Source organism: Thunnus albacares, chromosome 21 (assembly GCF_914725855.1).
Source record: "Thunnus albacares chromosome 21, fThuAlb1.1, whole genome shotgun sequence".
NCBI classification, from domain to species: domain Eukaryota; kingdom Metazoa; phylum Chordata; class Actinopteri; order Scombriformes; family Scombridae; genus Thunnus; species Thunnus albacares.
The window spans coordinates 18,062,975-18,089,979 of record NC_058126.1 but is presented as its reverse complement, the minus strand read 5'-3'; the positions used below and the strand labels follow the sequence as shown (position 1 = coordinate 18,089,979).

Genomic DNA, 27,005 nt, shown 5'->3' with positions numbered 1-27,005 from the left:
GTATGATGGCTTACAGGTTGACAACAGCCAACACCTCACTGGACTGCAGAGAAGAGATCTCAGTCAATGGATCAAAACTGCTCTATTTAAAGTTATAACTCAGTAATTAGAAGGTAGACGCCTCTCTAATGCTTTATGTGCTGTCTAGCAATGAAGTGTTTATCAAGGCAAAACAAACAAGCAAACAAAAGAATTCCTTTATTGCAGTATCACATAAAACCACAACCACAGTAAAAGCTAACACCTACAATGACAAAATCAATTTGTGTCTGCCAAGGCTTTTGTTTGTTTATCTTAGTTAAGTATTAAAGAGATGAAACTGTGTAGATATAAGGGACAGTGAGGCTGAGTCTCCCAATACTTCTCAAATATACTGTTTGAACATCTAACAGGCAAAAAAGAAAGAATACTCAACACTGGTATCCTGCGGAAACTTTTTTCTCATAAAATCTAATTACTGTACATGTTTGTTGAATTGAAAACTGGTGAGTTTAAACACGGCAGCCAGACATACCACTGACTATATTGCCTTAAAATAGCTTGATCACACAAGCAGTTTTATGTGTGGCTGCTAATCTATTTCAGTTCCACCATAAAAAAGAAAATGGGAAACATAAAATATAAATGTTATCATTCAATTCAAAAAGATGTCATTTTATTAGTTCAGATAATTGCACACATTTACCCAGCGTCATGTCATCACGCTGAAAAAGCTTTGTTTACTTATTTAAGTGGTTGTACTATCTGAAAAGCTTTATCTGAATGTATTACAAGTCTGTCAGCTGGGTCTATCAGTGTTGCGCTTGCTACTCAAATATTTACCTGAACCAACATTAATGCTACAGTATCTGTTGATTTTTTGCATATAATCTAACTGGAAAAACATCCGCGATTTAACTTCTGTCTGTCAAAGTTTGTTCACTGTCTACCCAACCCTACCCTCAAGCACATTCAGCTCAGTGGGAAAGTGCTGTAAGTGAGGCCTGCCATTCTTCCAATCCCAATGCAGGTTGACATTAGGGTGACATTTTCTCCCCACTGTGGCATAGTCGGGGGTTTTAACATCGGACCCCTACCTGGCAGAGATGAGGAAGAGCAAGCCAAATCAGCTGACAGGTGGAAAGGAGACCCCCGATGAGAATGTACCACAGCGGGCTCTCCTGCTCTACTGCTGGGGCCTGCGTGAGGCTCGTGTTGTTGGTACAACTGGGACTGGGGATGAATGGGCTGTGGACAGAGCTGGGACTGTGATGGGTGCTGGGGCCGGGGTGGCAGTTGATCGTGATGGACCTCAGGTTGGGGCATGACAGGGGGGTTCGAAAGGGGTATCAACAGGGTGACGGAGCGCTCTGGCACCCCAGACGTTCCATGTGGGAGACGCTTTACCTGAAACACAACAAACAAATGGGAGGCAGTCTGTCTCTGTGTATTAGAGGTCTACACATGGGTTCAGTGAACATTAATATAACCTCTTCATGTTAATGCCATCAGCAGTTATGCTCATATTATTCCATTGCATCACCATTTAGCCATTGTTTTTGGGAAAACAGCATGTGTGTGCAATTATATTACAGGTGTTTGTGATCAAACTACAAAAATGGCCAACTATTAGTATTTGTCACAGTGTGCCATGCTGGCATTAAATAATTCAATAAAGGCTATGATTTTAATTAGTATGAATATTGCACATCCTATTGTGCAGTTCATCCGCAAAGATTTGCACAAATATGGCAATTTACATCCCTTCAGGAATCAAAGCAACTGTAGACAACAGTAATGATAATGCAGTAATACAAACAACATGTCACAGTCAAAGGGACAAATAAAGAGACAAACCCAAGAAAGAAGGCTTTGTTCTGGCTTTTAATTCAATTAAGATGTTTACTAATCTAATCAATGCATCAGCTCAAATGCATCAGGAATTTTTGGGTAAAGATGTGGTTCTTGTTTGCTCTCTGGGGCCAATTTCCAATTTCTCCGTAAAAGCTTTTTATCATGAAAAATCCAAAAATCCAAACCCCCATCTACCCAGAGTTACAGTCCTGCCTCCCAAATGATAGGTGAGGTTCAGAGTGAAAAAAGATGCACACACACACACACACACATACACACACACACGCACACACATATGGTTTAATATTCAGACCTAGTCAAAAGCTGTAACTTAGACTGCACACGATTACAAATATAGAATACAGAAAAAAAACAGATATGAATCTTCAAAAAAAACACGTACATACACATGTTTCCTAATCAGACACACAAACACACACCTGAAAGTACAAGTTGCACAGCCAGTGGTCTAGATCAGAGGAGATGAAGGCCTCAATTTTTTTAAACTGGTCCAGTTGTGTGTTGGGTTCTCCCCTGAGCAGTGGGGTTTTGTACCTGGCCGATGACAAATAAGCAGTAATAGTCACCATACAACCAGATGCATGATGGGAGAAGTGTTCATGAACAGTCTTACTTTTCTCCAACTTAAGGCATTTGATCGGATAATTGCTTAAAATTTCATGTCACTTCATGTAATGATTTTACTAGGAATGACCGTGGTTAAGTGAACTGAAATACTTGTATATATTGCTCAAAATACAAACTCCTTCAGGTGCAAGAGCTAACTCTGATCTGCCATTGACCTACCTGCCCTGGACAAGACCGAGGTTCGGGCCACAAACAGGAAATGCCCCCCAAGCTAGCACAGAGCTAATGTGGCTGCTCTCTCCTGGTAGCGCAATCAATTGGAATACCAGGACCATGGAGGGGATGACCTCACGGGCTGCAGGCAAGATCTACAGACACAAAGCAAGGCGCAAAGTCACTCGCAATTCCACTCAGGTGAACACACATGCCTGCAGGCACATATACTAACGTATGCACACATATGCAGACACATTAAAGCCAAATATACAGGACTACTTGAGTAACCAAGAAGCCAATGACAAACAGACAAACAGAAAGTAACAAACAGGAAACAAGCCCTCAGGGAGCCACTTTATCTACATCCTAGACTGGAATCCTCCTTAAAATTATTTCTGTGTTCTTTTTAGAGTCTTCTTAACTGCCATTCTTACCTGTCCAACTCAGCAAACTGCCTCAAAGTTGATGTTGTAGTAATAAAGTCAGCATCAAACACAGGGAGGAGGAGGAGTTGAGATTACCGTTGTAGTCTATGAGCTGACAGTTACTGAATTTACGATGCAGTGAGGCAGCCATCAATCAAACTGATGATCTTGCATAAAGCAAAAAGTGTTAGTGGTTAGCAGTCGATGCTAAACACATGCATTCTTATTTACACAGAGAACGGTGGGTTTGCTTAAAAAAATGAACTGAGGTGTGTGCCACTTCATCCATCACTGGGTGGAAATATTTTATCCCTTTATTAGTTGTAATGGAAAACGCAGAGGACTTGTTTTAACACATAAATCATGTGTATCCCTCCCACCCCCCGCCTAATCTACTTTTGGTATGCACCTGTGAAATGATGGGTAGTAGTGTCTGACTCAGGACACAAATTTATGGCATAATATCACGGATTATGGATATTGAGGATATTTCATATTATTCATTTACTGTAAGAAATATGACCTGCATAAATAGTAATTTGTGTGTGCATGTGTGAGTGCACATGTGTGTAGTGCCTGCACGTAGACATGTGCGCTTATTTGCATATATGTGTATGCAGGAAGCGCTGTGTTCCCGTGTGATTTCTGAGACTACATCATGTGCTTCAGATTTTTCCCGCTTTATATGTCTTCTTAAATCATTACAGATATAGTGTTTCATTGAAAAAAAGACAAAAAAGAGAAAAAAAAAAACATATTCCAGACTATCATTGTGCATGGTGGCTCAATGCTTCTTCAATGACCAAAACATACGGTAAGACAAAATATTATCGAGTAAAATCAAGAGATCCCAAAATATACTTTCTAGATGCTTTCATTATTTTCTCTCTTTCCTTCTTCCCTTTTTAATATTAAAATGTACGATCTCATGCATCCTCTCATTTAGTGTAAAAATTGAACAAAGACCGTGGGCCTGACTCTTCTCAAGGGCTCCCACTTGCCAGCATATCCAAGACATCTCTGACTGAACTGCACTGTTTCTGTCTAAATCCAAACCCAGACACACAAAGCAAAGGGTGAATGAAAAAAAAAACGAAAAAAAAAACGAGGGAGAGAGAGAGAGAGAGAGAGGGAGGAAAGTAAAATAAGCTCCTGGCTTCCTCCTACCATCACTAATTCCTCATTTCCTCTTAGAAGGCACTGCAAGCACTCCTGAAATCGCACGCTATCGTGTGGGCAAGAGGAGAGAGAGAAAACATCCAAGCCAATCCTGATAGTCTCAGACAAATCTGATCAGCGGTTCCACCACTGTCAATGAGGACAACAACAACAGGTTTGTCAATAAAGCACAGCAGAAGGTTTGGGGAGGAAAGGAGGGAGGAAGAGTGACATGAGGCATTTACCATGCCGTACTTAAACCTTTTTTTTTACCTCTGAATCAGATCCCAGGTCTGCATTCAATTTATGCCAGCTTTTACCCCGTCCTTTATGTTTGGTGGGAGCCGGAGACAATATTATCAGGATGCTCGAGCTCAGTGAATACGCCCACCAGCACATTGACAGTGTCCACATGTGCTAAATGCTCCAGCTAAGGCCTTTAGAGTTGCCATCAGAACACTGAAGAAGCCCTTTCTGAGCCTGCACAAAACTCTATGGGATCAGGAGGGACACTGGATTTAGTGGCTTCTGTTTTAAGGTTTCTCTTGTGATTTCTTTTTGTACTGTGCACACATCATCAATGAGTAAACATAAACAAAGATTTTTAATCCACTGGTCAATATCGACCATCCAAAACGAGCACGTGGGTTTTAAGATTAGTGCAGCTTCTATAGAGGATGTTTTCCTTCATATCAAGAGGTTTAGGAAAGTGGTTGTGAAATCTGCATGGATTTCATCTAATGTAATCTGCTGTGTTGTTTCACCAAAAGGACCAAATATGAAAACATGCTTAGTCTTTCATCCTGCACTGGAAATGGGGGTTGAGATTTTTTTTTTTTTTATACTCTTCAAAAAATATTACACTTTAGTCAATTCTGCATAACTTTTCTATTTCTTCTTTTAGCCCCCTGATCCAGCTGAACTATGTTATAGATGCTCAAAGACAAGTAGAAAAGACACTAAATTTTTCACTGCATTTGTACTTCATTTTCATTCCAATAAAACATTACTTCCTTATATAAATGAATAATTGATCTTGGGTTTGATTTACATGCATGGATTAAATGTCATGTTTGAAAAGTTGTTGTTTTATTCATATAGAGATCCCCAGAGAAAAACCTAGAGGCTGCGTGTGGCATATTTTCATATTCTGTCTTTTACAGTAATATAACTTCTCATAACCCTTTCAATCTAGAAACTGCTCTGTCTTCCCTGCAACTGAAGAAACCAAGGGGAAAAGAAAAGGGATAAGGAATTTGGAAATACTGTGACAAAAATGAAAACTAAACATGCAGTGGTAGGTTCTGTCATATTAGCACGGCATGTTTTATTGTTTGCTTTGATCTGAGAGGACTGTTTGTTTTTAGGATCACATCTTACTGAAATTTTCCATTGCATTTCACATCAAAGGCGTCAGTGAAAGTGAGTGTGTTTGAATTCAAAGTCTACCAGTGTCAGAATTGTTCTCAGATGAGAGATACAGTATGTTTTATATTTATTCCACTTTTTGTCATCATACACATATTTGAAAAAAAAAGGAGTATTCAAAGCAGCTTCCCCAAGCACAATTTACATAAAGTGGTCTTATTGAATGAACAAAATCCCAACTTAATTCTGTTCTTCCTTTGTTGAATAAAAACATATTAGTGTCAATAGAGGCACATATCACTGGTACCTTCAAATGCAGATCTCTCTGTTCCCTTTCAATTCTGCTGCCTTAATTGTGAATGTCAACGCTGACTGCAAACCAAACATTTGGAGTTCATGGATTCCAAATATTTGTTTTTCAGAATTATCTATGTTTTTACCAAACTCCAATATTTAAACAAAGCTAAAAACATACTTAAGTTATGACTCATTCATTTATATTTAGCTTTCAAGTAACCCATCTGCATTTAGTTAAAAAGCAAGGCATTTTTGAGGTCTTGTGGATTGTATTTTTGAAAATACTCTAAGATACTGAGGTGTTCCTAATCAAAATTATAAATAACTTCTATTTGTTTCTGAATACTTATCATCACCTTTCATGATTTAGAATGTAAGATGATCTGCTTTCCCATCAAAAACATCCTCACCATGAACAGGTGCTGGTTGATGTGCAGGTCAGTGTCGTAGAAGCGTCCCCGATGCTCGACTGGGTCAGTGGACACCATCCATTGTTGCTGCTCTTTCTTACTCCACCAGGCTAGGGCTGGACCCCCTAGGCGACTGTGAAGGGCCACACTGACCGTGTAGAGACCCCTGGGAAGCTTGTCCCTGGTGGCCCGTAGGCAACACATACACACCTCCACAGGCTGGGGAGTTGTGCTCTGGTTCATCTGCAATACACATAGTACAGAGTATTTGATAGCAGTATTTTATAGTAGCTCTGGTATTTCTATGATTATGGACAGTTAAGCTAATGGGATGCCACACTTGTCATCTCACTAAATGGAACTTATGAATGACATTAACATAATACAGATAATTAATAAATAATCCTACACCCTTTGATGCAATCCTTGTCTCCGTGTTTACCATTACTGAGGGCTATAACTGCAAACTGTATATTCTGCACTTTCCCTAAACCTACTGTATAGTGTTGCCATTTTTTTAAAATCTTGCATATGTAATACTTTTTATGTGCAAAGGTAAAACCCTGATTTCCTGTACATACAAAACCTCAGAGAAATACAGATGTTCTATTGTCTTACAGCACATCTGAAGGAAAGGGAAGAGACGGCCTCACATGGAGGCGTCACTTCATTTTAATTTGCCTACAGCCAACAGTAGTATCAAGAGGGAGTGGCATAAACTTAAAAACAGCTTTTCACCAATAACTCATTTTACACTAAATTTTAGTGTAAGTGTTTGTTTCCAGGAAAGTGTGGCAACTTTTTAATTGCTTATCTACTGTATCTAGTTAATGCTGTTATTTCTGTTATGTTTCAGTTCATCACCAACACACCTGCCAAAGTAATAAATAGTTCTCCTTCCTTCCTTTGTTTGCAAAGCGAGGCTCCCATATTGACCTTGGTTGGCAATGGTTAACATCACTTTCAATAAAGCACACTGTAAATATTGTTTGGAAAAGTGATATGTAAATAAAGCTTACTTATTTCATTACTCACTTTCTCCATTTTCACATCACCTACTTACACTAATCTGTTGCTATAATGAGCAATCTATCCATCCCTTCTTCTTGTCTTTGCAGGTTTAGAGAACTAACAAAAACATCTTTGTCTGTGTTTATTTCTTCTAGCATGGCAAAGTCTTGTGTTGTCTTTATTTTGGATTCCAAGAACAGACCTCCAGTCACAGAGAATATATTGCACCGTTTGTAAATGTAAGGAGGACCATGACACAGGTTGCATGTAATTTAGTATTGTAGTGAATGACAAACATCACGACCTTGCTGTATGATGGATGGAAAAGTTGAATATATGACATAGCAAGGTAGAAACAAACTTTGACAACCTCTGAATAATCAAACTGCCCAGAAAATGCGTATCTGATGATACAATTCTACCTTTTGGGAAGTCTTCTTTACTAACTTCAGGTATGTCTGCTGAACAAGAGAGGTGTTTTTGCCCAAGTACACAGTCATTTGTTTAAGAGATGCCCAGTGCAGCTGCAGGCTTCCATCTACTGATCTCCACTCAACCATTTAGGGGTTAAGTGCCTTGCTCGAGGGCACATCAGCAGTTTCGTTATCGAGTGATATTTATTTCCCCTGGCCAGATTGCCAATTCAGATGAAGGTTTCAGAACACCAACCCCCTGGTATAAAGAGCTCATCCCACTAACCTTCAGGCTACATCGTCCCACTTGTTGTTTGTTTGTTTTGGTGACATGTGCCTTTTTTTAAGGCTTAAGATGAGTAATAGGGTAAGCTGGCTAGACAGTTTAGTTTTTTTAATGAAACATAATCAGAGAACAATATAAATACATATTCAGTCTTTTGTCCCCTGTGGCATCTGTTGAACAGCTCTGAATGAAAAGTCAATTTGGCTTAAACAGAGAGACTTCTCTGTCACCATTCATATGTTTTTAAATAGCGATGTTTGTCAGCCCATTGTTTGGCTAGTTCGACAATCTGTCTGTCCCACACTTTGGTGCAGACAAAAGAGACAGCGGTGACCAAAGTATTGCCATGAAATCTGATATGCATATTTATGGTCACCAGAAGATGATTCCTGATATTTTTGTGAAGCCTTCCCATCCTATCCCATCATTTCCAATCCTCTGTACACTGTATAAAATCGCAGGCATTTATTATCCTATGATTATCTAAGTTGCATCTCTTAATGTCCATTTATTTTATGTTCTCGTATTTGCGCTGTGTTCACCCCCTAGGGCAAATTTTGAGTGTCTGGCAATTAAAGCCCTCAATTCCAATCGATGACACAGTAACACTCTGAGTCTATATGTGCTCACACACACACACTCATGCATTGTCTCCACTTTGTTTTACAGTATACAGTAACACGGTGTTGTCACAAACCAACCTGAGACTGTTCCTTTCCTTTTTACAGCCACACACACCACACACACACACACACACATTCACCTAGCAGCAGCTGGCGGTGCCCATTGCTCTGCCAGTCTGTGAGGGGGGAAGGTGTGTGCTGAGCCCTGCAGTAATGCCCCTCAATCTCCTCACTGTGAGCATCTTTGCATACCAAAACAACAAAAACAATTTAGGCAGAAGTGAAATTAGTATAATTGGTGGCAAAGCGGTTTAGCCCACACATCTCACATTCGGGAGGAGGTGATGGAGGCCTCCAAACCCCCACACTAGAAAGAGATGCATGAAGACTGGAAAGGAAGAGGAGGATGAGGAGAAAAGAGAAGAAAGAGGCAAAGAAATAAAAAATAATAACATCACAATGTTACAATTTGCACTACGTATGTGTTTAAGAGGTATTGTTATTATCTGGCCCACATGCTTGCACAGGCATCGTAAGAGACAGTCAAGACAGCAAGGCGAAGGTAAAAGGTGAAGTGAGCCAATTTTCCATATCAGAGGTGGTTTGTTTGCCCCAAGCCTGAGTTGTGCCTAAAGTGCCATAACATTACAGCACTCCTACAGATGAGATCAAAGGCTCTAGCGAGGGATCCTCCGTGGTTTTGCTGGCAAGCGGCCGTCCTTTCGCTGAAATATCTTTTCAGGGCTTTCCACACATTGACTGATCACACAAAATGCACTCTTAATAGAGACAGGAAATGCCACATACAAAAACTTCCTTTCTTTCTAAGTATGGGCTAATATTCAGAGATTAAGCTTTCTCGTTAATTATTTTCATTTTAATTAGTAAATCTTAATTAACAATGAACATTTACCCTTAAAAATTTTTGGCTTCGGAATGAAGGAGGGGGGTGAAGAAAGGAGAGAATAAATATGACAATCTTTTTGGGACCTCCGGGCAGGATTACTGATGCAGGCTGCCTTAGTTATTAAACACATTCTAAATTAAATGCCTCCATGAATTTTGCACAGAAATATATTTTCATAGTTTTGCATGCCAAATGTGACATTTTATATTTCAGATTCATCTCGCTGCAGTAATTTTAGGGAAATGTCATATAAACAAAGATTTTGTCATTTACCAAAGGAAATTACTATGCGTGGCAGGTTTGGCCATTGCTTTCTCTCTCTCTCTTTCTCTCTTTCCCTCTCCCTCTTTTGCCCCCTATTCTGCCTGTGCCGGTTGTTTCAAGTCAGCAAGCCATAAAAAATCTTTATCTCAGTGAAACACAGCAATTTGGGAGATAATCGAATGGTGACTGGGGGGCACAAACGCCAGTCTGAGGAATTATACCACAATCTCCCCTGCATTTACAACCTTCCTCAAAGCCAGTTGTCACCCTGGAAGGAAAGCCCCCGACTGAAGATTCATTACATCTTTAAGCCAGCACGGTGGCATGGCAGCCTCATCCCCAGATGCAACACAACAGCACACTCCTCCCACAGCTGGTGATGCTACCGCTAAAGCTGCAGCTTCCGTCTCCCTTTCCCACTTGGTTCTCTTTTCTCTGCTCTCCCTCTGTTCCCCTTTTTCATCTCCAAAGACTCCTTTTCCCTCCTACTTAGATTCCTAAAACCACAGACTCCATCCACACAAAGCAGGAAAACATTCTTTATATACTGTATAAAAACAATGTGGCTGGATAGTTAGCATACTGTATAGGGAAGCCTTTTGCTCAGCGTTGTATGGTGCCTGTGCGTGAATGTATGTGTGTAGGCATGTGCACATTCACTACCCACTGGTGTAATGAAAGGAGTGAAGGAATTTGAAAAACTAGAAAAAAGGGACATAATTTCCCCATTCTTTAAAAGGTCCCATTCATCATAGGATTTCACATAATTACATCATTTGACTGTTTTTGAACAACCAATCCTGCCTTTTATTTATTTATTTTTTGGCGATTGGTAAACACTTCAGGATCGATATCTTCTCCTGAGACACAACCCTCTTAGAGATTAAGGGGTATGTCACTTCCTGTTTGTGTGTTTTCTTTTTCCCCCAGTCCACAGTCACAGTGGAAAACAGATCTTACCTGCCGCAGGGGCCATGATGCCGAAGAGGAGGATTCTGGGAGCTCTGTCATCTGGCCGTATTCGGCTGTAGCTTCCTCTTGGCCTTCACCCAGCGCTCTGAGTGACAGGCTTTCAAGGGTTCTGCTACTACGTGCACAAACACACACACACACACACACACACACACGTGTATAGGAAACACAAACACAAGAAGCTAACCCTGTTAACAGCCACCTGCATTTTGGATTCTCTGTTGTTCCACTCTGTAGCCAACAGCAGCTCAATCTAATAACACCACAACAAAACACTTTCCACTGGGTCCCTCTCTCTCTTTCTATTTCTTTCCCTCTCCCTCTCTCTCTCTCCCTTTCTCAGCCTTTCAATCTTATCAGTGGTAATGTAATAAGCGGTTGCTTCGCTCTGTCTCCTCGCCACCTCTCTTAATTCCTCAAAATAAAGCAATATCACAGGGGCCCTGGCCTGCCTGTGACTGGGGATAAGATGCTTGTAAAAGGAAGGATAATTCAGCAAATAAATGCTCAGCATCAAAGGCAGGCACTGGGTCTTTCTTTCCTTTCTCTCCCTCCTCTCTGTTCGCCTATCAAAAGTATTACATGTGCTTTCATCAGTTCACAACAAGGCACAATGTGCTTCCTAATGCAATTACTCGACCTCCATTAAATCAGAAACAGTGGAAACAAATGAATTACACATTTGTTACAAAAACCACAACTCAGCTCCGCGTCTCTCCTCTTTATTTTTTTTTTCTTTCATAGGCATAGAGAGAGAAAAAGTGAAATCATTTCTCATTCAATTTCAGGCAGATGTAGCCCTAGGTGATGCATAGAAAGTCTCCCATGTCTAATAGCCACCCACCATTGATATCAGAAGGAATTTACAGGGTTCAAGGCTGTCGAGAGGAGGTCATCTCGCTAAACTCCGAACCACATTCATCTGACAGGGCTGGTGTCCGACTACCACCCACCCATAAAACAACCAAACACAAGTGAAGATACTGATGTGTACAGTAGTTTCTTGATTCTATCATGTCAGCCAGCATGGTAGTCCATAATTACTAAAAACTTAAACATGCTAAGCTGATTGCCCGCTGGGCTCTCGGTATGAGATGTGATGTGTGATCTCTGACTTAAGTGGATGGACCAAGAATTGATGCGCCTTCCAGCCCAATGACATGGACAGATTTCTGTGGCCTCGAGCCATACTACCCACAATGCAATGCCCGCCGACAGGAGAAGCCATGCAGAGGACATATAAATTACATGCCTTCTCGGATGTCAGTGGGAATACAAATGCTTTTCACACAATTAATGATTACAGTCATGTGACATCAATTGTACATACGGAGAGAAATATGAAATGGGCTGGACTTACCACTGAAGCAGTGTGTTCAGCCTGGGTTGTGGCGCTTCTCTCACTGCCTCGTCACAGTCTCTTTGTGAATGGGGCTCCTTTGAAATATTAAAGTGGATGTGTTAACAACCATACTTAACTATCATTAACATGATCAGCTAATTGACAGTTTATTCAATTTAAACAACCTCGTTTATAATTGTAATTTAAGATATTAATTAATGTGAGACTTCAATAACATATTTTAAAGCTGAGCACATAAGCATTAACAATTTGGTGGGTTTATATTATGGACAAATGTAATGGAAAAGAATATGATGTGTTCAGCTTGTGAAATGACCTATAGACATCATATAGCCTCAAAGCTAATGTCTTGAGGGCAGATATACCTATAACTAAAAAAGCAACACATACAGTATATATGCAGCACAAGGGTCTTTACCACAACATTCCTAGTGAAAAAGGCCATTAGTCTCTTCTTTCTCTTTGCCCACTCACTCCTCTTCAGTGGTCCCTTCTGAGCAGCTTGCTGAAAAATATGTGTAAATACACATGCACACTTTCTTTGAGTGCAGCTTTATGAAACAGTGCGGTACACCATAATGGCAGAATTAAGCACAAGGAGCAACTGTAATGCAATCTGCAGGCAATCGATACCGAGCCAGACCCTAAAGACATGTAGCGTTTGATGAGCATTTCTGCCGGTTTTACATTCAGTCAGCACATTCACACTCCCCATTCAGACGCATTGACACTGCTAAGTGACAGCGTCTCGCCCTGTAGAGGCTTTGTGCAGCAGAATAGAGAAAGAAGAAAAACACTATTATTTTTAAAATAGATGTGAAATCTCTGGTGGATAATGTGCTTTCAATGGGAGGTGGGTGTGGAAACAGTAGGAGAGCGCATACATATTATACAGAATAAGATAACACTGATCCCAATACTGATACAGTACACAGTAGATGCCACTGATTATCCAGTAAGAGGGGATGAGTCAACTGTTGCTGTGTCTTCCAAGTGATGGTGAGACATTGTTGAACCATTTTTCCCCAATTACATTTACTCTCTATTCATATAATTTGATACTCCTACTCTCTTTTCAAGTGAGATTACGACTAAAAATACAGTGGATAGAAGTTCTGCATTCTGTTTACATATGTGTTAATGTTTGGGTTTCTTTGCAATCTAGATTTCCTGACACAATGGAAATCCCGTGTTCACTCTCATTTCTTTTCTGCCTGATGGAATACAAACACTTGTTTGGTAAGAAGCTTCAGATCTTAACGCTAGTTCGCAAAATCCCTCCTCCCTGCAAAAACACAGTTGGAAAATAAAAAGTAGTCACGCTCTATTTTTCCTGAAAAGGAAAATAAGATGGTTAAAGAACCAAGAAAATTCAGTTTCTGTCAGAAACAAATATGCATGACAATGCACAGCAAAGTTCAAAGACAGAACAAAAGTGTCTCCACAAATAAATTAATTGTGTGAGGATATCATATGTAGCATAAATTATACAGTTGAAATCCATGCTCTCATTTTGAGCTGAGGATGAATGAGTTATCTAACCTCTGAAATATCTTCAATGCACGTTCTACAAAGAGCTATTTTATTTCAATGCATTCAGTGGAGATTCAGACCATCCACACTGAGAATGAAATGTGGAACTTTCAAAAAGGTAGCAGTGGAGAAAAAAAGGTTAGGGACAAAAAGTAGAGCAAAGAAGCAAGTATGAAAAAAGAGAAAGAAACTTAGTAAGCTGAGTGTGTAAGACACACACATATGTACACACACAGGCATGTGAACAGACAAAAACAGATGAATGTACACGCCCACATGCACACACTCTATGTCCATTAGCCAAAGCCACTGATACACACTATAATGGACATGGCTGATGTGCTGGTGAATATGGGATGATGACACAGATATTCCTCTTTGTAGCCCTGACCTGCTGCAGTGAAAGGCTGCCAAGCGTGATCATGTCAGGTCGCACACACTCCCTCAGCTGCTGGGCGTAGTGGGGGATCACCTCCTCAGCTGTTTTCACTGCAAGATATAAGAATGTATAAGAAAAAAATGAATATAAATTCTTCTCCTTTTTTTATCAGATTTCTTTTCCGATAAAAACGTTCAATAAAAACTTTAACAGGGATAAAAACTGAAGAAACGTCATTAATTGATGAATTATGAATGAATTCGAATTATTGAAATACCATAGTACTATACCATACAATATAACTATACTATACTATACTATACTATACTATACTATATTATACTCTCCACACAAGAATTCAAATATGAAAATGAATAAAAGGATATGATTACTTTTTACAGTGCTCTCTCTGCCCATTACCATCCTCCCTGCTTCCAGTCCAGCTTCTCCTCCAAGCCCAGCACTAGCCCCAGCCTGGGCTTTGGCAATGAAATGGGCCTGGGAGGGCCTGGAGCCTGAGGCATCACCACCACTATGGAGCAGCAGTCGCCGCTGAAGCACCGGATCACCCGCCTTCACCTCCAACACCTCCTCATCCCTAGAGGCTAGCAGCGTACCTGGAGAGATACGCATCAGTGGGCATGCACAGACACACACACACACATACACACACACACACACACACACTAAGATGAATCTGCACACATAAACATTAGCACATGCATACACATACTGATGGACACGCATACTTAGCACATCCAAACACACACTTACAGAGACGTGTATGCATATACAGACATTAATGCAGGTGGACAGTGAAGTCTGAAATTGTAACTTACACAAACACTTATATGAACATACATGAATGAACATGAATCTCATAATGAAATATATACCGGAGTTTTTTTTAACTTTACAGCAGGAGTAGATATCTAATCTGTTTCTATACGAGGAATTGAAGGAAGATGTCTTTTTGTGTACTGCCTGTCTCAGGTAAAGACAAACACATACTACTTTTTCAAGTGACTGTGGCTTTAAGCTAAAATTTGTTTTTATTTTCTTCAGACTGCTATTTTTTACATGAAAGTTCTAATGGTTTTATTCATCAATTACCAGACACCTCCACAATTCTTTACAGAAGCATCATCTACTATAGATCCATGTGTGTCTTTTCAGTTTTTCTGCACTGCCTCGTTGGTAGAAAGCACAAGGTATTCTTTCAGCATCTGTGTATTCAACGTGTGCAGTCCAATATGTGTAACAGCCAAAGCTGTTATCACTAGTTAATGCTTTTCACATAGAAGCTGATATCAATGCCTAGCGCCTTACAGAAAACTAGAATGAATAGAATGCCAGTTCTGTGGTCTTTCATCTTCAAGCCAAAGCAATAGAATTTATCGAGATAAAAAGGAAGAACTAAAGATCTTAGACAGAAAGAAGGGATTTATCCAGGAATTTGCTCAGAAAAAAATGTCTACAGTACTGGCCAGTGTCCATTTCATTAATACTTTGTCTTATTCATGCTCTTTCTTGTGAAATGTGTATGGTGCTTTGTGGCGGGCTGTAAAAGCTAAGACAAAGGCCCGAGAAGCAGTCACAAAATGTCAGGATCAGCACTGACATACACTGATCTGGTTCTGCAGCTGCAAAAGAAGACTTGCGGCCTACACCGGTGGGAGGCATCCATACAACAGCGTAAGGTGATTGTCTTGAAGTCTATTGTAGCTTGGTGAAGTGCTAACTGGCAGTCATCGCAGTTGGACTCCAACAGTACTGAAGTACGAGCTCTCTCTCTCTCTCTTTCCTTCCCTGTCTCTCAGCCTATTGCATGGAGGAACTGTTAATCCAAGATCCTCTTTACTTTTTCTGTGGGATTTCATGAACATTCCAAGACAATGGATAGTGCTGCTAATCTCGGTGGTACAGCTAAATCCAAGACAATGGCAAATAATATGAGCCGGCTAAATTCTACCGTGTTGAAGCGGGCCTAAACCCATCACTTGTGCGCTGGAATTACAAGGGAGATGTGCGTCATGTCAACAGGATCTGGTGCGACTGTCTTCACCCAGAACAATGCTAAGCTTAAACCACCTCAATGTTGCCTGGTTTGCTACATATTTAAATGAAACTGTGCTAATGAGAAAAGGCACGCCTACTGTGAAACAATAGCTGTGCTTGGAAAGCACTCACTACTGGTGAGGGTCCATTTCTAGACATATTCTTTGTTCTATGTTTTATTCTTTTAGTGTTCGTGGAAAATGTGGCGTCTTATTTTTGTCAAGGTTGTTTATAAATACACTGTCTTGACCTTATCCTAAAGATATTGTACCTTAAAGACTAGCACTCAGTGACACCACTGTCATCACAATGGTTGTAAAAGTATATTTATCAATATATCACCATATAAATTACATGGTATGTGTCGAAGCAGCACATTAACCTGCAGTTTAACACCTTAATATTGCTTCAAATCCAATAAAAATGTTAATGTAGTATTTATGCCAAAAATGAAAATGAAATCAGGACCATATCAACTGAATAGTGGAAAAAACATTTCTTATCCAAAAATGAATTAACAATATTCTTACCTACCTACTTTAAATTTTCACATTTTAATGATTCTAAAATAAAGTTATGTGATGTAAATGTAAAGTAACTGTTTCAAATTAAAATTTGTATCTTTGCAATTTAGTTTAGGGACCAGCAACCTACTCCTTCCAAATAACCAGGACAAATGAGTAATGTGGGGATACGTACCAGGTATGTCTATGAAGGTGTCTTCCTCATCCAGCAACGCAGCCATTCTTTGATACAGTCTGTTTTCATCTGCATTTAATATTGCTACAAGTCAAAACAATTATAAAATGAGTATACCTTCAAAGGTGCTAGAAAATTACATGCATTTGTGTGCTACAAAATTACTTTCTACTTATCAGACAAGTCAATCTAAACCACATCTTTACATGCAAACCATAGATATTAGCCTTGGTTGGAGAGGGGTGAAAATCAAGTGTATGCAGAGGGGTAATGAAATAGGAGCATTAACATGCCTGTTAGCCGGCCTGTCATCATATGATGAGATTTGGTTTAGGGAATCCTTTGATATTACACGGCAGTGATATCCAAAAGATACAGGTGAAATGGCTTCTCCATTAATAGCCATGTTTCATTATAACATGCATATTACTTGGCTCCCAAGAGCTTGCTTTTAATAGGTCTACTTTAGGAGGGGGCTGAAAACTATTGATATGGCTCTGCATGTGTCATTTGACAGGGGAAAGAAAAAGCCACGGTGAAATGAAAACTGACCAACGCTACGTGACCTTCGTCAATGACAGCGAGTCGGGTAGCCAATCTAGTGATGCCATCACTTGGTGTATTTACATAGACTGTCCTGCCGTCACAAATGGCGGCCTGCTAACAGTGATCTTTCTCACCTCACTTTAATGAACCGAGGAGAACTATTATGACAGTGAATGGCATACTTAATTCCAGCTCATCTTCAGCATTGACCCCAGCCATCCTGCAATGCCTTGGGTCTGTCTGCTCCGCCGACGTCGGGTCAAAGTAATTTTGGGCACGTTCATTTCCTGTGGAAAGTGCGGGAGGCAAGAGAATTATAGAAAGAGAGGTTGGGAGTCGGTGGGGGGATGGCGTGGAAGGGAAGAGGGGAGTTGTACAGGTTCAGGTTAGTGGTTATTAGAAGCACATGAAGCGAAATGTTAATTTTGAAACCCACACTGTCGAAGGGCAGGGGCAGCGGCTGCTACCAGATAAGGCAGAGCCAAGATGAGACACGAGTGCAGAGGCAGAAAGAGAGAACTGGCAAAGAGACTGCTGGGTTTCTCAGCGCACCTCTCCACGGCCTGCGGTGCTCTGGGGCCTAATTAGCATGCCGCAAAAGGTCACGGCAGGCAATCTCTTAAATACGACTGCCATATGTTTGCCGTGTTCAAAAGGAACTAATGAGAAAGTCTACAAGCTCAAAAGTACCTGGAATTTCAAAGACAATACCTTCTAAATACTGCAAGGTCAGCGGCCTAGAGGACCGGGCAAGTTTGGAGGAGTAGATCCAAAGGAAAATAACCTGAGCCCATGTCTCATTGACTTCTTATTAGCAATCACTGACCTGTGGGTATCAAGTCTGCTCCGCAGAGTTTATGGGAATCCAATGGCTCCGGGGCTCTCTCTATTAAGGGTACACCCTACCAAGCAGCTTTCTTAACCCCAAATCATTCTCATTACAGTCCTTGAATATTTCACTCCAATCTAAATTGCTTTACTTGTATTTCTCAGGTGGTGGGGCAAAAAAATGCATGGTGCATAAAATCATGTTATATATTCCACACAAGGATCTCCTTTATAGAAGTCTGAGAGTATCGCGCTTGGACGCATAAAAATGTGAGTAAGTGTGTTTGCATAGGTGCACCACTGGACCACGAGGCCACTACCCAAAAAAGCTCACTGGGATTCTTTCGTGCTCATATGAAATATCAGCATGAGGTTTTCACACTCTGTCCTTACTCTAAGTTAAACAGTCAGACTGAAATACTTATTAAACGAGGAGCAGCCGTATGACTCTTCAACGGCGCCATAAATCGACTGTGAAATTCACATGTTAAATCCCTCTACATCGTTAACAGAGAGTCTCTCTGCAAATAGCTCTGAGGTTATGAAACCCTTTTTTCAAACACTAAATTTGCATAATGGTAGTAGCTTCGTGGATCGCCTTTTGAATCATATCTGTGATTTACCTAAATAGTCTGGCTGTCCTCCAGTTCATCTCTCTAATGAAAATTTCAATTATCTGTTCTTACATGCACAATATCAACAACTAGCACTTCTCGCCAGCCAGAGTTACTGTTAACAGAGGATGAAAGAGATGGAAGACTTTGGGAAAGGCCAAATAGAAATGTCACAAACATGGAACAATCTGCCTTTGTGATCTTCCAATAAAGGCACACGAGTCATTGAACTGTTCAGCATATTCACACTCCCCAATGAAAAGTGCTGCTTATTTTGTGCTACTAGTGACTTATAGCTTATGTAAATCCTATATTCAGTGAAATTACCACAAAGAAAATTAAGTTATAAACTCATAAAGCTATAAAACACATAGTGTGTGATATATATATAATGCCCTTTGAGACATACATGTGATAAGAAGGTGTAAATGGACTTTATACAACCCTGCTAATAGAAACATATTAATATAGTGACTGTGTGGGTATTACATTTATTGAAATATTAATAAACTACCATATAGATAAGTTAATTTACTATATATGCTTTAAGTGTACAGCAAGTGACCTAATTAACATCTCCAGTTAATTGAACAAAAAAAGAAGAAACTAAAATGAACTCATCTCAACTCATCAGCATGCCAATAGATGTTCAAAAAAGTGTCTACATCAGTAAATGAAGAGACAATGGATCTTAAAGTCTCAATAAAACAGTTTTTTGAGAATTGCGGTAAGGGTTAGTTGTGTTTTATTAACAGTACTCTTTAAAAACGATGTCGGAGTAGGACGTTTAATTTTACTCATTTAAAATTTAAATCGGTGGAACATCATTACCTTTTTCCTCTATCTGTTTGTTTTACTTTAATAATGCAGCAGTGAAAAATTGCTTACAATAGTTATGCTTACATCCAAATGTTACTTAAAATTGTAGTGACTTTCTAAAATGAAATTATATGTTTTAATATAATTTTGATTTGTGTTCTTTATTTTTGGGTCTTGGTTCATCAAGTCATGTATCGGTGTGTTGCCAAAGTTGCTAAATTAGTAAGGTCTAAAAAGTTTTTGCAATATATTGGCTTTTTCCTTTCAGGTTTTTTATGAATAAATTCCACATCAATATAGACAAGTGGATGGAAAAGTACTTGAGGACTTTTGACCAATCAAAAAGTGCATCACTTCTCCACAGTCCTTGTTAAGGAGTAGGCAATGAAATTTGCCTACATTACAGTTCCAAAACACAGAGAAAAGTGTTACATGAATGCCCAGATCACTTGTCCAATTATAGTATTACTCTCAGTTATCTGCTGTTTAATAGTAGGACACTACATGTCTCCCCAAACTGAGGAGACCTCATACTATCTGACTTCAACTGATCAAATTTTATATGTAATCAAGAGACGATGAGACAGACAAACAGTAAAACAGCCCTAAAGAGCAGACTTTTACTGACAGTTATATCTGCAGTTTGGTCTACTTTGTATAAGATTGCTTATATACTGGACACCATCTGTGTTTTCAACACCAACATAAATTTGAAATGAGAGTGAAAAACAAAACAAAAGCATAGATGCTGACTTGTGCAATAGTTGATTGCTTTTCTAAAGCAAGTTTACAGTGACCATTATTTTCAACCAATGAGATAGTTTTATTAATTATTTGTTTAGATTTTACACTATTATCCTTACGTCATATGTTTAGGGTCTGACTGTCTTGACCTGGAAGATAATCAGTTTCGTTCATATTGTAGCCCTTTTCACACACTACGCTAAAGTACAATCCTACCTCTTGTGCATTAAACATCATGGCAATAATTGATAATAATTACTAGCCAAGCACAGCAAAAGCAAAATAAACCACATTAAATCAAGAATCCAACATGTGACTCATCCCTGAGAAAACTGGCACGCTCACAACCTTGAACGCATCCTAATTTACAATCCCATTCCTCAAGAGTTCTCCCTGACATACTGAATTATAAGGGGGCATATTTGTATGCCTGATTGGCCTTAAGCCGTGTTTCGGGGGCGTTGTGAGTACACCACACAGACAGCGGATCGGCTTGGTAGCATAGTAGCGTATGTAAATGCACTCTCCTATGACTCCAGCCCACCACAAGGCATGTAGCTGAGAGTGGGAGTCAAGGCTGATTGTGTCGAGGGTACTTCTAGATAGAGATAGAACACCCACTACTGTAGCATTCTCCAGAGCAGGAAGAAGTTATACGAGGGTTGCTTGTTAGGACACGCTTGCTTTGGAATGCAGGGACCAAGGGCCCCCCAAATGGAGAGAGAGAGACAGAGAGAAAGAGAGAGGGAGTGAGAGAAAGGTTAGATCAGGAACACATCTACTGTCAACAAATTTGAGGCTAATGAAGAATGAAGCTTCACCTCTTTCTTTGGCAGGGGCTTGCAGCTCCATTTTTTTTTGGTGAGCTGCAAGGGTGCTATCTGGCCTGTCACCTCGAATTTCTCTCCGCAGCCAAACCGGAGGAAGGGAAGGCTCAGCTCTTCCTCCTCCATCGAAGGCTGGGTTGTCTATGCCCACCACAGCGGCTCTCTCTTCTCTCCCTGACAAAATAAGTAGAAACATAAATAAAAATACAAACAGTGACATGAAGGGGCAATACAAGAGTTAGGTCAAAGCGACTCAACATAAAACAAAGCATACTTAATTGTAACAAAATATTTCTATTGGTGATTTCTCTGCCCCAAAATGTTCAAGCGCATCCTCCTCGAATGACACTAAAACACAATTAGGTTAAAATTAAATCAGAATCTTGCAGGAGGAGGAGAAAAAAAAAAGAGAAGAAGAAGAAATGATTAAAATAATTACAAATTGCGCCCTGACAAGCAAGAGCAAAATTTAGCCCAAAGCCATTTGTCTGTAATTAGTTAATTAATCCTTACACAAATTATGAGCAATAACTCATCAAGCAGGACTCACCCATCAGAAATTCAGCCGACTTGGATTTCTTCTGCTTAGGTTGCTGCAGAGCCTTCTGCTGTAACTTCTGGAGGGAAATTGTTAAATGAATAAATTAGCTGCAGAATGAAGATCATCATTTATGATCCGCAACTAACGCAGTATTTTAAATATGGGACGACACTGAAATGTCATTTAATTTACATCGCCGCTAAAGGGGTCAAGCACTAATTGAACAACAGGAGTGGAAAAGAATTTAATCATAAATAGATAAGAAAAGTTGACATGAATGTGTAATGAAGGTCACATTAAAATACTTCCTCCTTGTTTCTAAAATGAATGGGCAACAACACTCTCCTGGATTATATTATGCATTTTTACACAGGCTGCATGAGAGTACACAGACTCGGTGTGCAAATGAGTATGGAAATCCAGGCACACTTCTCATTACATACATGAACTCAACCTAGAAAGTCTCAAAGGAGAGGAAACAATAGTATTTAAATAACACCATGCCGGGTCCCTGCTATTGTGTAAAGCTTGGAGAATTTTCATAGAATTTATAAGAAAAGCAATGACAAACACAAATGTGATACAAAGCACATTGTATATATATATATATATATATATATATATATATATATATACATATATATATATATGTGTGTGTGTGTGTGTGTGTGTGTGTGTGTGTATACATGCTTAGTCAACACTATTTCAACTAGTATTGTAGGTGGTCTACACTGGCATGAAATGGAAAGAAAAAGAAGGAGGAATGTATAAAAGCAAGTATGAGTTCCTTTGAAATCAGGAGTGTGTGGAACAAACTCTGCAGTCCCACATTTCTCTCATTTCTGCGGACAGGCAGAACAATAAGAATGCTGAGGTAAAAGGCATAAGTAGTTGTTTTTGTTATGGATATGTTTACATAAGAATGCAGCATATAAAAGAGCTCTGTTGCTCAAAGCGTATGGAGCTTTTTAAGCATCATTTTATGCAGATTTCAATGATGAACTGTGCTCATGCCCATGAACAGCATGTATTTGTATACAATATTTAATTTCAAAGGAAAAATCAAGGGGCAGAATGGGTGGGGGGCTTATTTCGACTCTAAATGACAGAGCAATTAAAATCGAGGAGGACTACTTCCAGACCAATCTGGTAAGAGGAGTTTTTGTAAATCTGTTTTTACATTCAACAAGCCCTACAGCAAGACATTCATTTATACCACTGAGATTAATGCTTATCTAATTGTAACTTATTTAAAAACCATTTTCTTTTCGACTGGGTACCAATCAGTTTCTCTGAGTTGCACATACTGTGGAGTATGAGACTGGCATACGTAGGATCGGTGGCGATTGTCTCCCTGTATTTTCTTTTATTTTCCTATTTTCATTTCATCAAACACTTTATACACCTTACTGCAAGACAAATAGTGTTTGGGTGCATATTCAAATGGAGAAACTCCCCGAAACAATTATGAGAAAATTAATCAGGTAATTCTGCTCATAAAAAAATTGCACCCAATCACCATTTGCTTTATATCACACCAACCCAGTTAAACAATATTGTGTTGTAAACTAAAGCGGCCATTTAAATAGGTTACATGACATTAGCATTCATTATATGATATTAAATTTTTGAACATTATTGGAACCTCAAAGCAAATTTTGCAAACATGAAGAATATATTTAAACTAAAGTGCGTCTACAGTAAATTATATTCCTACTTGATAGGGAAAATATACTATGAAAGTTGATTGTTGGGGTTGATATTTTGTTTGCCAATGTAATTAATCATCAAATTAGAACAATGGAGGAGGATAATATTCCTTTATCTCTCAAATCATTGTTTTTGCCCTCAGGGCTAAAGGCACTTTGGATAGATTGGCAAAAATCAAAGGAGAAATCCCATTAAGTTTTATCTTAGGCTAAACCAACACATTTTTGTTTATTACCTCACTTACTGCACAGAATATTCTTCAATATTATCTCTCTCTTGAAAAGTGTAATATATAGCAGCCTTCAGTACATGTACATGTATGCAGTAATATCATGAAATTTTACATAAGATTTTTTTTTTTTTTTTGAAGTTTTTGTATAGTTATTTTATTCTTTTCCTTATGTAATTTTCATATCAATTCTCCTCTGGGCACAGTTTTGTTTTGGCCCCATTTCAAACAGTGCCCATGTTTTGCACAAAGTAAATTAGCTCCATGTCCTGCAAATGTCAATAAGTCCTCTGATCACTATGAATGTATTCTCGCCTTAAGTTCAGTTACAGTGAGGGGGGAAAAAAAAGCCAAGTAAACACACACGGGAAAGTACACAGAAGGAGTACAGTACATACACCCCAGGCCTAATGCTTTGGGTCATTGTCACTAAAAATCTAATCCACACAGCACCATGTGAGCCTCTCTGTCTAGAGAGCTAAGAAAAATGCCTGGTTCTCATCTCGCTCCCTAGACCCCACTGACATTGACAGCATGCTCCTTGTAATACAAGGACTGTTGTTTAATGTGCCATAACCGGATGGAACATGCAGATGTTGCATTTCTAAAATCATAAACAACAATTCAATCCTGAGGAAAAAGAAGTATCATAGGCGTTTATGAACTATAGTGGACTTTTAGAGGTGGGAATGGCTGTTCAAAACTATACAGAGTGCAGGCTCAAATATCTTAAAACTGCCCTGTCACATTACCCATAAATATATAAAAATTTATGGTGCTGCACCAAAACCATGTGCCAAGAAATTTGGGTCTATTACAACATGCATATACAGTAAAACAACACATATGTCCCCAAGTTCATTCTCTTGTCATCTGGAGGCATCTACACATGCCCACTAAAGCCCTCCCACTTCTGTCCACATTTCATTTCGCAGCAGACAAAATGCTTACTGCGCAGTCAACATGAGAAAAAAATCATTTATAACTGGTGACAAAAAAAATCCCTGACTTTTTTTTTTCTTGCTTTCTTTGTAAATGTGATTGTTGTCAAAAGGAATTGAGCACAACAATGCTTTGTTCAGTTCTTGTTGCATTCAAAGGCATAGCTAGAAGGGCTTGGGGAAGACCGCTTGCTGCTAGGGGCTGGTGGGCACAGACCAGCTAGAAAGTGAATTTTGCATACTGTACGGATCATCGCCCAGTTCAGCCCAGTCACATTGAATCTGCCATCAACCAATTGTGCTTCATGAAACCGTCAACCCTCATTTACGTCTGCCTGTTTTCTTCCCCACGCAGCTGTAAACAAGGCCCCAGCTTTGAGCTGTCTTCCTCTGTCCCTGTGTGCGCTGCTTGCCAGGGGAGCGTAGACAGCAAAACCTCGTCTTCACAGAGCTACTTAAAGCTACCATTTTCAGACAAGCACCCTGTGTGCTAGGCAAAGGAGTCAAGGACAAGAGTGTTTCTGGATTTGACAAGTTTTACCGGCTTTATATAGAGATGTTTTGTCTCTTCCTTGAGTTCTAATTTGTACTTTAAAAATTCATTTTGTCACATTTGTTCTATTCTGCCTGTGGACTTCTTATAGCGTCATTGATCAGAGTTTGAATGTGAATAAATGTATACACATAGTGGCAAGTGAATAAAATCACATCTTCATATATGTGTGTGAAATTATAGAAAGACATGATAAGGATGAGACTATGAAGTCCTTGCAAAATCAGTAAAGACATAAAAGTTGATTTTGTTTTCATGTTTATAAAGTCTCTTTTTATCTATCAGTATAATAAAAAAAAAGACGGCCATATCAATAAAATGTCATAAGAATAATGAAAACATCTACAAAGCATCTGTATTCAAATAATGAAAGATAAGGTTAGCATTTTGTTTCAAAGGCATACAAAGCCAATTCTACCCTGAAAATGTGAAACCATCTTAATTTATAGAGCAGCCTTATATGTGCACGGTAATTGTGACCCACCAAACAGTTTCTTATTAACACAACAACCGCATCAGTTGGTGTAGACAGAAAACATAATTAGTATTCAAGCTTAATTAATCTACGCTGGCCCCCTTTAAGTGAATTAGTCAATTATTTATGCATGTGTGCTCCTTTGATGCTAACAGATTATGTATGTTACTGGAAAAAACCTTGAAAAATGACTTTGAAAACTTTAAAATGTCACTACAAGCTTCTGCGCTGACTTAGAAATGTCAGTGAAGATCATGAATGCTGAATAATTATGAAAAAATCTTCCTGGACTACACTGCCAAACTTATACAAATTCTCATTATTGCCAAATCCCCATGCCAAATATTTCAGTGTCAGTCTAGGAAAACATTGCAATTCATTGTCCGAAATCCAGGGCAAAAGACAAAATAAATCAGCCAAATATGTACTTTTTGTGTGCCCTAATCCATGGAATGGAAATCTAACACAGGTCGGATCAAGGTCTTTTCTAGGATCATGGGAACTCCTTGGGATTTTCAAGAGCCTTTTTGTTTTTACCCTTGAGAACCAGGCACTGGCCTCTGCGCCCCTCAATCCCCCATTGAGAACCCAGAGGAATGCTAAATGTCAATGGTCAGGCTGCACCAGCACCTTCAGAGAGGGAGAGATGGAGGTACAAGGCCTGACCTTGTGTTCTGCTACGCTGCTATGAGGGCTAGAAGTGAAACTGTACTCACACTGCCAAAGGTGTCCATCTCTGCAAACTGCAAAAGATCATCACTGGCTGACCCTGACCTCTGAACAATGGCAAGGCCTGCAAAACAGAATGTGAGAAAAAAAAACTGTGAGAAACGTGTCAAAATGAATAAAATAAATCTAATGTTGCATGGCTCCTAAGAATCTAAACTGCACATGAGGAGAATCTGCTGTTGACTTAAATCTAAAACTTTAAATTAAGCTTATGATTCAATGTTTTTAGAGATAGAATTTGCAAAAAGACCTCATTAAATAGCTTACTGTGCAGCACAAAATCCCTCTTTCCATGCAGTATTACATTATCTCTGCTGCTTGTGTGTTTAAAACTGAAATGCATCTTGGAGAATAAAGGACAATAAACACCATTTATTATCGCAGATAACAAATTATTTGCCCTGATTATTCAAATAGTTTATTCATTTACATCTGATACAATATCATTTGGTATTTTTATCGTCCTTTCTTATGGTAATTCACATGGCTTGCACAAGTTTCTGCTGAAATAGCAAAACAAACCCCAGGCAAAATGTGAAAGATTATCCCATACCATGCGAGCTAGGATGAAATGCTATACTTTTTCACACTGAACACTGCTCCACTGGGTGTGATTGAAAAACATGTAAAGCTATTGAATCTGTGG

General features: G+C 39.3%; 1 protein-coding gene across 2 annotated transcripts in view; it reads right to left on the bottom strand.

The window, feature by feature from the left end:
* Positions 1-26,416, bottom strand: part of ofcc1 (orofacial cleft 1 candidate 1) — an 80,648-nt gene extending 54,232 nt beyond the window's left edge. The window contains exons 1-14 of one of the 2 annotated variants that reach the window (XM_044339915.1): positions 26,347-26,416; positions 21,732-21,798; positions 21,176-21,355; positions 17,532-17,636; positions 16,804-16,887; positions 14,439-14,663; positions 14,059-14,156; positions 12,553-12,639; positions 12,132-12,208; positions 10,760-10,886; positions 6,296-6,538; positions 2,641-2,789; positions 2,274-2,388; positions 183-1,386 (exon numbers count right to left, since the gene is read on the bottom strand). In XM_044339915.1, the coding sequence (XP_044195850.1) occupies positions 952-1,386; positions 2,274-2,388; positions 2,641-2,789; positions 6,296-6,538; positions 10,760-10,886; positions 12,132-12,208; positions 12,553-12,639; positions 14,059-14,156; positions 14,439-14,663; positions 16,804-16,887; positions 17,532-17,636; positions 21,176-21,355; positions 21,732-21,798; positions 26,347-26,364 (2,010 nt within the window). In that variant the 5' untranslated portion in view covers positions 26,365-26,416 and the 3' untranslated portion in view covers positions 183-951. Of the gene's footprint in view, positions 1-182; positions 1,387-2,273; positions 2,389-2,640; positions 2,790-6,295; positions 6,539-10,759; positions 10,887-12,131; positions 12,209-12,552; positions 12,640-14,058; positions 14,157-14,438; positions 14,664-16,803; positions 16,888-17,531; positions 17,637-21,175; positions 21,356-21,727; positions 21,799-26,346 lie in introns of those variants that run through there. The other variant, XM_044339916.1, reaches the window with a different exon arrangement.
* Positions 26,417-27,005: the final 589 nt, after the last annotated feature.